The sequence below is a fragment of the Poromitra crassiceps genome (assembly GCF_964638095.1).
Source record: "Poromitra crassiceps genome assembly, chromosome: 9".
NCBI classification, from domain to species: domain Eukaryota; kingdom Metazoa; phylum Chordata; class Actinopteri; order Beryciformes; family Melamphaidae; genus Poromitra; species Poromitra crassiceps.
In genome coordinates, this window is record NC_139630.1 from 20,592,128 (window position 1) to 20,609,169 (window position 17,042).

A 17,042-nucleotide genomic window follows, 5' to 3' on the forward strand; every position below is an offset into this window, starting at 1 on the left:
CATGCTTTCTCTCTCTCTTCTCTCTTCTCTCTCTGTCTCCTCGGTGTGTTTCTATCGTTGTGGAGATCATGGTGACATTTGCAGCCTGTGAGCTCTCCATCTCTCTCTGTCTCTGACTTATTACCTCAGCCCCATTTGAGTTTCAGGCTGGGGAGAGGCTGCATAATGTTCTCTGTTAACAGATGAGCACATGAGAATAACATCTAATAACCCCATCTCTCCTGTGTGTGTGTGTGTGTGTGTGTGTGTGTGTGTGTCTGTGTGTGTGCGTGCGTGCGTGCGTGCGTGCATGCGTGTGTGTGTAGGTATGACTATCAGGAGCTGCTCCATAACTCCAGCTTCTGCCTGGTGCCTCGGGGCCGGCGCCTGGGATCTTTCCGCTTCCTGGAAGCCCTGCAGGTCTGTGTGTGTGTGTGTGTGTGTATGTGTGTGTGTGTGTGTGTGTAGGGGGGTGTGTGTGTGTGTATAGGGGTGTGTGCGCGTGTGTGTAATGTATACTTAAGTCAAACTTGGGGACACACACACCTGACTTAAAGGTATACTATGCAACCATTTCATTAAAAAAAACATTATATAATTATACAAAAGTTTCCCCTCAAAACGATCACTTCTGGCCCATATAATAGTGTGGCAGTGTGTTTATGTTGAGAGACGCTGCACCCTGTGTGTATTTTAGTGATGGGACTTTGTTTTGCTGTGTTCTGTGTTTATGTGGTCGAGCGAGGTTGAGTTTATGTGGAGAGAGTGCCGGTAAACCGTTCAAATGCAGAGATTAAAGTCCCTGGAAACCAAAATCCACAAAAACGTTCTAACTATGTTATTTAGGGTCTTATGTTAGTAATTGTGTCCCTCAGAAATTATTATACATTACTTTCAACCCAAAGCCTTAAAATCGACACTTTTCTACAAGATTCTACAAGGTACTTCCTCATTGAGGAGAGCAGTGCGCGAGGTGCTAAAATGCAGGAGCTTATGACGTCATAAGCTCTATATAACCTTATACACGCGCGCAACCCACACCCACCCTCCTTTTGTCCGTTCTTTGCCCCCACAGCGCTCGCTCAGTGTCTGTCTGTCTCCCTCTCACTCTGTGTGCTGTGTGTCGAGCGCTATGCTGCCTGCTCTCTCTCTCTCTCTCTCTCTCTCTCGGGACTAGTGAGAGAGAGAGAGAGAGCAGGCAGCATAGCGCTCAACACACAGCCTGGTGACGCGAGGTTACTCACACACACACACACACACACACACACACAGTAGCGATGTGCACTCGCAGCGGCAGAACAGAGATCTCTTCCTCTCAGTACGCTATCCGCGGAGCAACGCGCGAACACACACACACACACACACACACTCACCCCATGTCTCTTTCCTTATCTCTCTCTCCTTCTCTCCCTCTCTCTCCGAGAGAGAGGTCTCCGAGAGAGAGAGAGAGAGAGAGAGAGAGAGAGAGAGAGAAATTTCCCTGCTGCAGACGGGACACGCCCACACAGTCCGCGGGAGAAAATACACTCTAAAAACTAATTGATTCTCATGACTTTTGCCATGACTGTCAAACCTAAATTTATATACTTTGCGACGTTCATCATCGTTCAAATTTGGCTGGTGGCTTAGTAACATAGGGTCCTGTGATGTGATGAATAGGGCTGGGTTCAAAAAATCGATTCCCCGATTTTTAATCGATTTTTATTTTAATCCTCGATTATCGATTCATATGTCCAGAGATCGATTTTTTTTTAATTATTATTATTATTATTATTATTATTATTTTTATTATTTTTAATAAACAGGCTAAAATATTATGCTGTGTGTGGTAGTTGAAACATAGTTTCAAGTTGGCGTTTATTTATGTTTGTAGTTGAAACAAAAACATAAATACTGTAGGCTACATGAATGGAAATGTTTGATCATTAATATCTACTTTTAGAAATTATATAGGCTGAAATCAAATCACTGTGCATAATTGTGAAAGTGTCTTTATTGACAGATGAAAAGGCTGTTATTTACCCTTTGTCACCACCTGGTGAGTAAATATATGTGTAACTAAAACCATTAAAATTGACAACAGAGCCCTGTACTACGAAACTAGTTTAACAGATCCGCGATAAGTCCCTTTGATCTGGTTTGACTGAACAGGATCAAAGCTATCTAGTTAACTGATACTACGACGCTGGTTTTTTACTAGGTAAGTGGACCTGGGATCTGCCTGTGCACGCGCACGTTTTTCGCTCGTGCACAGGCGCGCGTCCACGCGAAAGAGGTGCACTAGCCAATCACATTATGAACAGCTGAGTTGATCCACGCCCACACCAATTTCCACACCCATTTCCTCGTTCCATGAAAGCGCAGTGCATGATCAGAGTTTTAGCGGATATTTAATGTATCCGCGATTTAATGTCAGAATGAAAATCCGCGTTGGATAGTCTGCTGAAGGGCTGTCTAAAGCAGCAGCTTGTATTCACATCAGTCATTTGATTTACTTCGATCAGCGATTGCTGTCTGATACAGCTGCATACATTGATACAGCAGCAACAAATGTAATCTCAGTCTATACATTTCCACAATCTGTAAGCCTATTTAGACCATAGATTTAGAAACGCATGCTCAATGAATAATGATCTCTATCACTCATGTGTGTGGTTGCACTGATCGAATAATTCATATATAAAATAGCCTAAAGCCTAATAGCCTACTATAAAAGAGAAAACTGCTGAACTGAATTGAGACGATGCAGATTTTCTGGCATGTAGGAGAATATCACCCTCACTCCATTTGAGGGTCCATTCATGATATGCGCGGCGGTGATTAATAGTGATCATATTTCTCCACGCATCGTTGAGCTGTTAAGACATAAAGTGGTAAGTAGGCTTAATTTAATTATGTAGCCTACAGAGCCACAAATGTTTTTCTTGTTATATTCTCAGTTGACTGCAATCTATTTTTCATATGGCGATCTTATATGAACGGTGAGTGACTCCAGAGAGCCGATTATATGGGTCTGTCATGGATTTTGATCTTATCCTCTGAAGCTAACCTGGTCGCGACCAGGTTAGCTTTGCAGCGTCAGTTGCCATGGTGATTGAAAGTTAACTTGCTTTGTAGTACGGCTAAACCAGGTTTAAACTCAAACTTACTCGGATAAGGCATTAAACTAGCTTCGTAGTACAGGCTACAGGTCTGCAACTTTTTTTCCCTGTGTATCTACTTGGCTGGTTGGGAACCCCTGTGTTACATAACTGGACATGTAATTCAGGGTACAGATCAAAAAACATTTTGAAACATATTGAAATCGATCGAATCGGAATCGAATCGAATCGAATCGAATCGAAATTAATCGATTCGCAACCTTGTGAATCGGAATCGAATCGATTCTTGAAATTTGAACCAATACCCAGCTCTAGTGATGAACTCAAAATGCTAAATAATAAAGAAATATTTCTGGTTTCCAGGGACTTTAAACATTATTTTCTGATAGCTTCACAGTGGTTGTTATGAAAACACAAATAAACACACACATACCTCCAAACCATCGAAGTATGAGGTCCAAACAGCTCAAAAACTCATCTGGAAGGAGCTCCATTTCCTGGTTTTCGTCCATGCTGACTCTGCTCTGCTGAGGGATGCCTCTCAGAACATCTTATCGAAGCTTGGCTGGGCTGTTGCGCTGTGAGTGATGTTTCATAGTTGTGAGTGATGTTGCATAGTCTACCTTTAAGACCAGGGCCGGTTGCACAAAACACTAGAGTAAAAATGTAGAAGCAGGCCAGCACTCCAGAATGTCCTTTCAAAGATTTAATCAGTCAGCTGGGATAGAGATTTAATCAGTCAGCTGGGATAGAGATTTAATCAGTCAGCAGGGACAGAGATTTAATCAGTCAGCTGGAACAGAGATTGAATCAGTCAGCTGGTACAGAGATTTAATCAGTCAGCAGGGACAGAGATTTAATCAGTCAGTAGGGACAGAGATTTAATCAGTCAGTAGGGACAGAGATTTAATCAGGACAGAGATTTAATCAGTCAGTAGGGACAGAGATTTAATCAGTCAGTAGGGACAGAGATTTAATCAGTCAGTAGGGACAGATATTTAATCAGTCAGTAGGGACAGAGATGTAATCAGTCAGTAGGGACAGACATTTAATCAGTCAGCTGGGACAGAGATTTAATCAGTCAGCTGGGACAGAGATTTAATCAGTCAGCTGGTACAGAGATTTAATCAGTCAGCTGGTACAGAGATTTAATCAGTCAGCTGGGACAGAGATTTAATCAGTCAGCTGGAACAGAGATTTAATCAGTCAGCTGGTACAGAGAGTTAATCAGTCAGCAGGGACAGAGAGTTAATCAGTCAGCAGGGACAGAGATTTAATCAGTCAGCTATAGCGTTAGGTGAACCGCTTGGTTCGACGAAGTAAAACTATTTTATAAGCATTTTACGAAATGTCTATGGGAAAATAAATGGCGGATGAAAATCTCTGGTACGGTGCTGAAGCAGGAAGTGACGTTCCACTTTGGCTCTCTATAGCTCCACTGTCACTTTCACGTCACCCAGAGCGGCCGCTTTTGGTGCTTTGGTGCTTCCCATCGCTTTGAATGAGTTGAGGAGAGTGAGCTGGCCGAGACCAATCGTCAAAATGCAGCGGAGAGGAGCAACGTGATAGCGAGGAGAGAAGATTGAGGAGACCAGAGCAGAAGGGAAAGAACGAAAAGAGAAGAAATTCAGCGTGACCGAGGCGAGGTAATGCGCTGTGAATTTACATAGAGAGGTCACCAATCGACATCGTGCACTCGGCATTTCACAAATCTCCTTTAAATCTCTCCGTTTCTGCTGATGGAGACTCTCCACTCTGACATGAACTTGAAATGGAAAGACCGAGTCGGGGAGATTTTTCCACTGCGCTCCGTTGTTTCCCTGCTACTTCAGACCACACACAAATCACGCCACATGTCGTAAAATAATGTTATTAAGAAGTGACATTGCTTGCAGCAGCAGTTCAGCTTGAAGGTTCATAAAATATCCCGTCTGCAGACCTCCTTGTCACTGTGAAGCCATTGCCCAAAACTGCTAACTTTGCTGGTTTTCATTGTATCTTTAAAGCAATAATAATTGTGATACCTAGTAATCTTGGTTTCTGGAATTTATATTATTGATGAAGATTAATGCCGTTATATTTTCCCCAAACCAGAAGCTTTCTTCGCTGACAAAGGAAGCTTGCCAAATGATTATGTCAGTATATGTATACAGGCTATGTAATTCTATGTAGAGTACTATTATTATATACAGTAATCCGTGGTTCTGATTATAAATTTAAACGAAAGTCATATGCATGGGAATGGCCTAGGATGTGGATGCTTGATAGTGCAGCCGAGTGCATAAACTACTCTTATTAACCACAAATGAAATCAATTTACGTTACTTAGCAACACAGAGGACCACGGCAGGAAATGAAGAGTAACCCTGATCAATTAAGTAGTTCATGTATCCTCTAAATGTTGCTGCACACAGGGAAAGTGTTTTCTCCCTAATCTTTTTGGTACCTCTGTTTTGCTTCTGCAAAGCCTCTCTCTCTCTCTCTCTCTCTCTCTCTCTCTCTCTCTCTCTCTCTCTCTCTCTCTCTCTCTCTCGGAAAACTTGTCAACAGTTTTAAATGTCCCTCTTTTTCCATGAATTTGTGCTTTGAGGCAAAACACTTCTGAAAAAAACAACATGTCCTCAAACAACATACCCAAAACAACATATGTAAGCGATTCCCAATCCATGGTGGTATTGCAAGGGCCACCATCATTACACTGTTTTTTGTTTGTGTGTCTTTCTGTTTTTGTTTAGATTCGATCAGGTGATGGGGAGGAGATCATTTGTTGTTCTGTCCCTCTATTTTTCACAATACATTTACAGTATATGATGAAATACATTTATATGATTGATTCTCACTCTTTTATACATTCTACACAAATTACTTTACATAAACACACGGAACTGGCAGTTGGCAATGTTTTGAATTGATTGAAGGTGTTTGCTGCAGCTATCTCCCCTCTCCTTCCTTCCATAACGCTCCTTCTCTCCACTCCCTCTCTTTCTCCATCCCTCTCTCTCCTCCTCAGGCGGCTTGTATCCCGGTTCTGCTGAGTAACGGCTGGGAGCTTCCTTTCTCTGAAGTCATCGACTGGAGGAAAGCCGCCGTCATTGGGGACGAGAGGCTGCTGCTACAGGTAGGTCAATGCTGACAGAGAGTGGATGGATGAAGGACAGTAGCGGAGCATGCCAGGCCAGGCCAGGCCTGAGTGTGAGAGCAATTCAATCAATAGACAATAACATTGGTGTGTTTAAAATTAGATATTCCACTAAATATGGCTAAAATAGATTCAAACATGCAAAAAAGGCAAATGTTTCTTCGCCGCGGGCCTTAATTGGAATATATATATATATATATATATATATTTATATATTATTTTTTTTGGGGGGGGTGGAGGGGCCCTCATCACAGCTTTCTCATCACAGCGCTATTCTGTTTGTGATGAGGTTTCATTTAAACAACAACAACAACAACAACAATAAAGAATGCTAGAGCTAAACTTCAAATGAATCATTCCAGCACAGCTTAGTGAAAGTTAATGAATGGTTTTGGCGACTGAAAGTGGATTGCTTTCTGAGGATTGATTGAATTCTTATGGGCTGTAATAGTGGCAACATTGTGGCTAAAGTGTGTTAAAGAGATGATGCATTTCATTTCAGAATAGACACTTTCAAACTCTTGACAGTGCATCAAAAATACCAAACCTCCCCATCATTTGGCCTAAATCAGAGGGAACCAGGCCTCCCGTGGGGCGCTCCAAGCGGTTTCAGTGAATGGAAGTGAGGGAGGAAATACATTATTAGTTATTAAATTAGTTATCACATAGCCTAAATGTGTGTGATTTAGTTAAATATATCTCAGAGATGCGGTAGTTTGGGGGCATTTTACTGTGTTCTCCCACCTTCCCAGAGTCAGAAACTAATAAATGCCTTCAGAGAATCACTTTTCTATGTATTTGGTGTAGTCTGAAGGATATCAAACAGCAGTATCAGGCTATCTTGGCTCAATTGTTGAGTGTCTATGGGATCAAATAACATAATCATGATCCAGTAGTTGAGGGAGGGGCGTGCCTTTTTCCAAGCTTTGGCCTAAAACTAAAAGCATAGATCGTTTTCATCCGTACAATAACACCAACAACACGCACGCACACACACACGCACACCTACACACACACATACACACACACGCACACCTACACACATACATACACACACACACACACGCCTACACACACCTACACACACACACACACACACACACACACGCACGCACACATACGCACACACACACTCCTAACTGTTCAACACAACAATCAAGCGCTAACACCTGCTGAGAGAGTTGAATCTCATTACATTCAATTACATCGCCGAGCGTCGCGATCCCTGGCTGTTTAATATGTGGAGATGACTATTCCCCCCGTGGAGAGGACACACACATACACACACATGCACACATGCACACACATACTCACACACATACACATACTCACACACATACACCTACACACACATGCACATACACACACGCACACACACACACATGCGCACGCGCACGCAAGTACACACAAATACACACTCCCCCCGCTGAGGAGCGTAAACACTATTAGAGGCAATAGAGGGGAAGAGAATTGGGTTGATTTGATTGCTGTTATTTATATTCCACCTCATAGAGAGCGAAACAATTAAAGCTCACAACAGCAGAAAACAGCGCCCCCCAGTGACGTCAACAGCGATCACCAATAGAGGGAATGCACCGACGCCACGCCCCCTCCCGAACACGCCCCCTCAGCCGGACTGAGCAGCACTGAGTGTCAAATTTCCAAAACAAACGTGGCTTCCGCCAGGGGTAGTAGCGAAACCACGGCTAATATAAACGATTATCTGCTTAAATTAACACGTTCACTGCCAAGGACGTGTTAACACGTTTTCAGAATCCAGCTGTTGACTGCCAACGACGTGTTAACACGTTTTCAGAATCGATTTTTTTTTTGACGGTGGGACGTTGATCTAACCCTTTTACGTCTCCTACACCAGAATTGGAGGTATTGAATGTGTATAATCTATTTTACCGACCCACTGAGTGTCGACATGTCTCTCCACAGTAGAAAGAGGCGACCCAAAACTGGAGGGAAAAGCGCGAGGAAGCCGTTCTCATACTGTAAAATTGATGGCGAAAACGCTTTCACTTTCGCGCTGATGCACAGCGGTGGCAACGGTGGGGGGTTCCAAGAATAGATTGGATGCACACTTTGAAACACGCAGCATAAATATGACCAGAATCGCATCAAAGCTCTCAACCAAAACTCCACGAAACGAGCGAGTCCACCCAGACTTCCTCAAACAGCGGCCGCGCAAACAGGCAGCAGCCAGGCAGCAGCAACTTCGTTGTGACACGCCCGCTGGAGAGCCAGGGAGGCAGGAGGAGAACACACACGGAGGGAGGAGTTGGAAGCAGAGGGGGGTTTCCTGCTGTTATGGAGGAAATTACTGTTCAAAACTATTGTTTAGATGTCTGACTCTTACTGATGCCAAAAATGAATGGTTAAAGTGACTGTTCTATCGAATTTCACAAAAAGCCGTTTATCTCTGAATAATTTTTCTGACGCTGAAACCATGCTGTATTCAACTGCTAATGCTTACATAACTACTAACTCTACAAACTAACTCTTTTAGACAGAGAAAGCACACATTCTATTAGTTCTTTTGAGATATTGTGTGTTCACAAAATCTTAGCAGAAAAGAATCCTCGGGTCTTGAAAGATGAGCCAGAATCCTCAAAAAAACCCTCTGGCAGAAGCTAACTACAGTAAAAAAAAAACGTCTGGCAGTGAATGTGTTAAAGGCAGTTGGACTCGAATGTGACCCTTACAGCTTGCCAAAGAACCAGTGGTCCATGGACGTAGACATGTGGCCAGGAATAGGGTTTCCTGACATTTATATGTACTTAATATCGACGCCGGGGAAATACACAAACCAAAGCATGAAAGCATACAAGAGCCTGGACGCGTGGTCGTACTTCAAGGCTGGATTTGTTGGCGACATTAAAGTAACGAGGACAGCAATGGATATTCTGGTTGTATGTGGAGAGGTACATATTTATTTTATTACAACTTTTATTAAGAAAAATATAGCATACGCTGTCACTAACACACGCTAGCTTTGTTCATAGTGAACACTGTCACTCATGTAACGTTATATCTGTGCAGGTAAAACACAGCCAGAGAATGAATGAGCCCTCATTGAAACCCTGGATAGCTGCAGAGAAGACCGGCTTTAGCTTTCGGCAGGCTGTAAAAAGATACCTCCGACGCCTTGTTGAATCTATTTTTACAGTCAATGGCACAACAGCACTTTCCCATTTTCGTTGTTTTCTCGCGGAAGCTGAACGCTAAACATCGTGACCCGGCGGCGCCACCTGGCTTGTTTAGACATTTTGACACTCACTGCAGCTGAGTGGGCGTACCCGCACCGACTGTCGCGTCCGTGACGTCACGTGCATTCCCTCTATAGACGGTATTGTGTTGGTAGGGAACCGTTTGAGACCTAGCTTATTTCCTGTCAGCTATTAGCAAACACTGCAACAGAAAGTAAGCTAATTTAGAATGTTTATGTTTACAAGTTGAAACCATCTATATAGCCTATACAGCAGGGATGGGTAACTTTGATGATAGAGAGGGCCACCCTCACTATCAGAGGGCCAGGGGCACAAAACACTTTGACTTAAAGGAGAACTTACCTCCAAAACACTTTTTTTCAGCTTTTAACCAATATATATGACTTTGGGGGTGATGTGTGAAGAATTCTGGTCAGAATTTCCACATTTGACACCAAACTGTTGCCATTTTACCATTTGTATCATTTTTCAGCAGCATACCTGGCATAAGCTAAGGGTGTAACACTGCTTTTTTTTTTTTCTCAAATGAATGGGATATTTGACACATCGTGACGTCACGGTGACCCAAAGACTATGGGATTTCAAGATAATTACTCCCCTACCCCCCCTGTACCCTTTCGGCTCCTCAGAACTCCAAGCCTATTTCTATTGAAGTTTGCTCTTAAAATACTGAACCAAACGTCGTCAAAGTTGGCACATGTCTTAATTATAGTTAGTTTCCTGCTGAATGTGTCATTACTTTATTGATATCTTACCTGGATAAGCTCGAATGATGATGTTTATATTATCAGTCCGAGTTGCAAGCACTGTCTCCAGCCCAGAGGCAGGCGGGAGAGAGTCGTACTGTAACATGGACGAGCCCCAAGCTCCGCGGGCGCGCGCAGCAGGCCAGCAGCAGCTGGGCTGAGTGCTCTGAGAGCAGAGAGAGCAGTCTGATATTTCCGCAAACAAATATGGTCGCAGTTTAGCGCACATGTAAAATATAACGCTATACTACGACGTGACAACGTGACAAAGCTGGTCTAAACACATCGGCTACTGTAATATCGTCACTGTGTACAAGCAACGGGGGGGGGGGGGGGTTGACTCGCTGTGTGTGTGTTTTGCTGTCTGGAGCACTTTCTCCAGTGCTCTCTGTGCACAGTCTGACATTTCCGCGGCTATCAGTCCGACTTGGAAGCACTTTCTCTCGGCCAGTCAAACGGGAGTCTGCTCGCTCATGCACCCGCGGGGCGCGCGCACACTGCACACAGCAGCAGTGAGAGGCGGGGGCTTTCAGTCAGCAGAGCAGAGCAACTGGCTCTGTCTGTGTGTGTGTGCTCCGAGGAGGAGAAGAGCTCTGTCCTGCTCTGCGCCCTGAGAGGAAAAATCATAGGTGCTGTAACTTTCAACAAGAATCACGAAAAGCCCCAAAACGCAAATTAAAAACGGATTTCATTGCGCGGTTTATCGCTAGTTGTACGAGGGAATGACGTGGAGAAATCTCGCATTGTGTTACCCCAGAGCGAGAGGTTTGTCCTATTGTGGGTGCTGTTAACGAGCCCATGTCACTTTGCTTCCGTAACGTAGTTTGAGTAGTTTCCATAGAGATACATGCAGAAAAATAATTAAATTTCTAGTTCGCCACTGAATTACCAAATTGATATAACTTAAAACCATTTTCAGATTTTCTGTTTCCATACAGACCAACAGCGTTGGCTAGTTGTTGATATTTATAGAGATATTGCCCCTCTCAAATAAATTATTTTTGAGGCAGTAGGCAAACTGTAATGGCGTCGATTTCCGAAAAAGAATCTCGACTTGAGCACAGCCAAAGAGTCCAGTATAGACAAGAGCATATGTCATTTCTTGGTTTTTTCCATAGGTATTTTCAAATCACTGTTCTAATACATATCTAGGGGGTAAGTCCTCCTTTAAGCTTCTCCTTAGTCTCTCTTGCCAGACTTCCCTCCCTTCCGGGAGAGAAGTCTGGCTGCATGGAAACAGACTGCTGGTAGAAGCTGGTAGAAGCTCTGCCATCAGCGGAAGATAGTCCCTTTCCGCTCCCTGCAAGCTCTGCCATTGGCTCTGACCCGCTCTGACTGACCATATATGGATTTCCTTTCCACCCCCTCCATGACGAATCTGTCCATCTCAAATGCCTGTGTCGCTGTGAAACAACGTCAACAATGCTAGCTCGTTGCTATATGCTGAAAACGATTGGATCCCCAGTTGTAGGGAGAGAGTCTGCATCCCCCCCCTGCAAGTCCAGAGTGGAGATCTACGTTCTCCCGGAAGGGAGAGGAGTCACACACACAGAGGCCGCGTAGCTGCAGGGTGGTCGAGGCCACGTTATCTCAGGAACGAACGCCTTGACGGAATTTCTTCAAATTTGCCTCAAACGTCCAACTTGGACCCAAGGATGAACTGATTCGATTTTGGCGGTCAAAAGGCCAAAGGTAAAGGTCACTGTGACCTCACAACCACCATTTTCATGCTCGTTAAGGCGATATCTCAGGAATGCCTTGACAGAATTTCTTCAAATTTGGCTCAAACATCCACTTGGACTCGAGATGAACTTGTTGCTGGACAAAGTTCAAGATCACTGTGGCTGCATGGCCCTCTGTTGCATCATGGAAGGGGGGCAGGGCTAGGTAAAGCGGGCCATAGCAGATAGGAAGGTCGTAGTAGAGAGTCGGGATTCGAGGGGTGGGTAGGGGGAGTGGCTACGGGGTGTGGGTGGTGGGAAGGGGCGTGGTGAGGGAAAGGGGTGGGGCTAGGTAAAAGGGCTTATAGTTGGGGATAGGAATGTGGTACAGAGTCGGGGTGGAGGAAGGGGCGGAGCTGATGAAGAGGGGCTGTAGCTAGGGAGACGAAGGTCGTAGATGAGGTGTGGCTTGGGGGAAGGAGGGGGATGGGGAATAGAGACTTGAGCTTTGAGCTTTGTAAGGGGAATGCTTGGGAGGATGTGGGTGGTTTAGCGGGAGGGATAGGACCATTTTCCACAATGAAAACAATTAGCCGCGTTGTTGCCTAAAGTGCCATGAGGCTGAATGGCCACACCATTGCGCTGTGAGCTTCAAGGTATTTGTGCTTGTATGAGTCTGGACAGACATGGATGTAGACTACTGACTTGTTTGCCGAGGCATACACTGCCGATGCGGTATTTAGTTAAATCTGAGGTTTCCTATGATATCCATACGCTAAAGGCACCAAGCTTCTCTGTTTTTTAAGCTTTCTTTTTTAAGGTGGTGGCAGAGCAACGCTGCCACCACCTGGCGATGCAGAGCAACGCTGCCACCGTCGATGTTCTGCCGTTTGTTGTTTCTCCTGCCACTTGCTCCCACTGCGGCTGTTGCATTTCCCGCTCTGCACATTGATTTTATAAAACCAATCTATCCGTGGCGAGATGGAGGAACCCCCGGTGGAATATTCCTTTTTTTTTCGCTGTTCACCTCATTTTGTCCCAAGAAAGAAAGAACAAAAATCACAACCCTGTAAAACAGTTTGTGTGGTAGATGGCTGTTGGAGACACAGAAATGGCTTTTTAAAACAATTTTTTTTATGTAACGATCTTTTAGCAGTTGTTTTTTGCTTCCGTATTGTGGTTTACAGCACTTGTCGTTTCTTGACTTTTTTTGACCTGTATATACTGTATCTTGTTATGCTTTAGTCCTTCACATAATTCTCTTTTCTCATACTCTCAAATTCCCTAATTATGTGTTGTATATATCGATGTTTAATCATTTGGAGTTTTTAGAATTTTCTTGTTTATTTCATCTACTTTTTTTCCTAATGCACAAATTATACATTGTCCTTGAGTTCTGCTGCTATACCCATGCTACTGCTGCCATTTTGCACATCCTGTCAATGCTGGAATTCAATGCTTTTTTGTGCACATTTTCATTCATACCTTTCAACTCAAATATGTCTGTCTAAACATAGTAAATTAAACTTGTTGACGTGTAAAGTGCTAGGAGGGGGGCACTTCAAGTGTGGTCACTCAGGGGCACCACATTGCGTTAATTCAGGCCTGACTAAATCCTGAGTTCCAACATAGTATTTCAGCCCAGAAAACTGAGGTGAACAGTATTTCCTGGAAGCTCGTATCGACCCTCTTTTTCGGGGTGAATGCAGCATCGGCGGCGAGCAGTGGGTGGTGCTGTTCGCCATGGCACCCTGGGGGCGGGAACAGGATTTCCTCTAATCTTTCCCCCTTTTTTTGTTGTTGTCCTCTCCTCCTTCGTACAGGTGCCCTCCATTACTCGGTCCGTGGGCCGTGACAGGATCTTGGCGCTCCGCCAGCAGACTCAGTTCCTGTGGGACGCCTACTTCTCTTCTGTAGCCAAAATCGTCTTAACAACGCTGGAGGTAAGCTCACCAAAATAGTCCTAATGGGAGTTTTGGAGAGCTTTAACTTAACAAAGTGCAATAAACCAACCTGCTGCATCCTGTCCCACAGCGCTCTGTCTCACCCCCCAAAGATAACCTGTTCCAAAGAAATCCTTCCCCACTTCTCTACATCTTTGATGTACCTTTATTTATTCAAGCACAGTGAAGTGACGTCTACAAATCCTTTCAGCAACATCCTGCTTAAAGGGATAGTTCGCATAGTTCGCTATAGCCATATTTGCTACACTTACCAATGATGATGTTGATTGGTAGAGCTCTTTCTCAGCACAGTCCATGCTGTTGTAGCTCTGGAAAGGTATAGACAAGTTTCCTGGGCACTTCCGGTTTGCTTCCGGACTCGGCCGCGATATGTCTGTCTCTTCCGGAATACAGAGAAGCGTAACGTACTAGCGTAGACTGCGTAGTAGCCATAGCGACCGCCGGAAAAAATGCAAACTTGGGATCATTCCCTGAGTCTCCTGTCTAACGAAAGAGTGTCTATCCCACACCCGTTGACAGTGGACACATGGGAAGATAATATGTGTAAATGGCTGAACGTAACTACAGGCAGGATTATAGCGTATTTTGAGGAATCAATGGCGGTGGATGGCAACGCGATGAACAATCTCAAAAGCTCCGAAGCTACCAATATCTCCACAGCAACAAAGTAGGTCGGGTATGTTGTAATGCTATGTATTTCATCAAATTACCCACAGTCAGGCTATCTCCCATTGTGAATGAATATTACGGCTATTATTCCAGTGTTTAAGAGGCCGATTTCGCAGCAAGAATATTGAATTGGTCCGCAAATCATTCTCGGTAAGGACGCTTTCGTTATTGAAACAGACAACATGCATGCATGCTCCTACTGTAGCCTATCTATCTGCATTTTCAGACACTCATGAACCCATATCTTCTGGACATTGCCTTGATGAAAAAACAACGTAGCGTTAGCTAAAAGTAATAAGTGCGACAGTGTCAGTGCAGACAGCGCACAACTTGAATCTCCAGCAATAGGCTACGCACCTTAATCTCTCCCACTCCACACCTGGCACCTGCGGCAGCTCTCCTGCACTCGTTCTCGGCTCCCATGTGGCTTTATTTGTGGTCAGCATTTTGATTAATCTCCTCATCATACGAATGTCGGGCAACAAGCGCGAGCCATTGATTGATTGATTGATTCGCCCGACGTATGTAAAAAGGCTTTTTACCTCCGCTAAACAGCCTACGTCGGGTCTCTTTTGCTTTTGACGGCGGCAGGCACGCTTCTGTTTCTTTCCTGCCGTCTTGCTGGCCTCGGCTGAAGTAGGCTACTTGTTGCATGATCTCGATTAAAAAAAGGACTGGCCTAGCAAGGGATGTGTGTTTTGACATTTCCTCCTGTGTGTTTCCTCACAGCAGGTCCAGCGCTGGCCGGCGGGACTGATGCTGCTTGTGCGGCTTTTAAACGGCGCTCTACAGTAAAGAAAGCGTCTGCTATATTTTTCTTTTTCACCAACACTCAACATACAGGGGGCGGGAAAAATATGATGTAATAAGTCTCTATTTAAGTCGTAGCTTATTGGCAACATCACTTAGGCTGCTGTGGACGCAATGTGGACTTAACCGGAAGCCAGGGACATATAAGGCTGCTATGGCGCCGCCCTAGGCCAGCGCGCGGAAACTTGTCTATAGCCTCAAACGAATGCAAGGTCAATGGGGTCACGCTCCTGCATGTCCAAGCTGACTGAGGCTCACTGACATGACATCCACAGTCACACAAAGTACATGTCAGTGAGCTTCAGTCAGCTGGCACAGACAGGACATGTCAGTGAGCTTCAGTCAGCCTGCACAGACAGGACATGTCAGTGAGCTTCAGTCAGCCTGCACAGACAGGACATGTCAGTGAGCTTCAGTCAGCTGGCACAGACAGGACATGTCAGTGAGCTTCAGTCAGCCTGCACAGACAGGACATGTCAGTGAGCTTCAGTCAGCTGGCACAGACAGGACATGTCAGTGAGCTTCAGTCAGCCTGCACAGACAGGACATGTCAGTGAGCTTCAGTCAGCTGGCACAGACAGGACATGTCAGTGAGCTTCAGTCAGCCTGCACAGACAGGACATGTCAGTGAGCTTCAGTCAGCTGGCACAGACAGGACATGTCAGTGAGCTTCAGTCAGCTGGAACAGACAGGACATGTCAGTGAGCTTCAGTCAGCTGGCACAGACAGGACATGTCAGTGAGCTTCAGTCAGCCTGCACAGACAGGACATGTCAGTGAGCTTCAGTCAGCTGGCACAGACAGGACATGTCAGTGAGCTTCAGTCAGCTGGCACAGACAGGACATGTCAGTGAGCTTCAGTCAGCTGGCACAGACAGGACATGTCAGTGAGCTTCAGTCAGCCTGCACAGACAGGACATGTCAGTGAGCTTCAGTCAGCCTGCACAGACAGGACATGTCAGTGAGCTTCAGTCAGCTGGCACAGACAGGACATGTCAGTGAGCTTCAGTCAGCTGGAACAGACAGGACATGTCAGTGAGCTTCAGTCAGCTGGCACAGACAGGACATGTCAGTGAGCTTCACTCAGCCTGCACAGACAGGACATGTCAGTGAGCTTCAGTCAGCTGGCACAGACAGGACATGTCAGTGAGCTTCAGTCAGCTGGCACAGACAGGACATATCAGTGAGCTTCAGTCAGCTGGCACAGACAGGACATGTCAGTGAGCTTCAGTCAGCCTGCACAGACAGGACATGTCAGTGAGCTTCAGTCAGCCTGCACAGACAGGACATGTCAGTGAGCTTCAGTCAGCTGGCACAGACAGGACATGTCAGTGAGCTTCAGTCAGCCTGCACAGACAGGACATGTCAGTGAGCTTCAGTCAGCTGGCACAGACAGTACATGTCAGTGAGCTTCAGTCAGCCTGCACAGACAGGACATGTCAGTGAGCTTCAGTCAGCTGGCACAGACAGTACATGTCAGTGAGCTTCAGTCAGCCTGCACAGACAGGACATGTCAGTGAGCTTCAGTCAGCTGGCACAGACAGGACATGTCAGTGAGCTTCAGTCAGCTGGCACAGACAGTACATGTCAGTGAGCTTCAGTCAGCCTGCACAGACAGGACATGTCAGTGAGCTTCAGTCAGCTGGCACAGACAGGACATGTCAGTGAGCTTCAGTCAGCTGGCACAGACAGTACATGTCAGTGAGCTTCAGTCAGCTGGCACAGACAGGACATGTCA

At 45.3% G+C, this 17,042-nt stretch overlaps 1 protein-coding gene across 1 annotated transcript in view; it reads left to right on the forward strand.

Moving 5' to 3' along the window:
- LOC310782428 (exostosin-1) overlaps nucleotides 1–17,042 on the forward strand; it is a gene marked incomplete at both ends in the record, with an annotated part of 539,881 nt that overhangs the window by 443,794 nt on the left and 79,045 nt on the right. Inside the window, 3 exons of the mRNA XM_083643088.1 lie at nucleotides 306–399; nucleotides 6,091–6,198; nucleotides 13,686–13,805. Coding sequence (XP_083499214.1) covers nucleotides 306–399; nucleotides 6,091–6,198; nucleotides 13,686–13,805 — 322 coding nt within the window. The remainder of the gene's footprint in view (nucleotides 1–305; nucleotides 400–6,090; nucleotides 6,199–13,685; nucleotides 13,806–17,042) is intronic.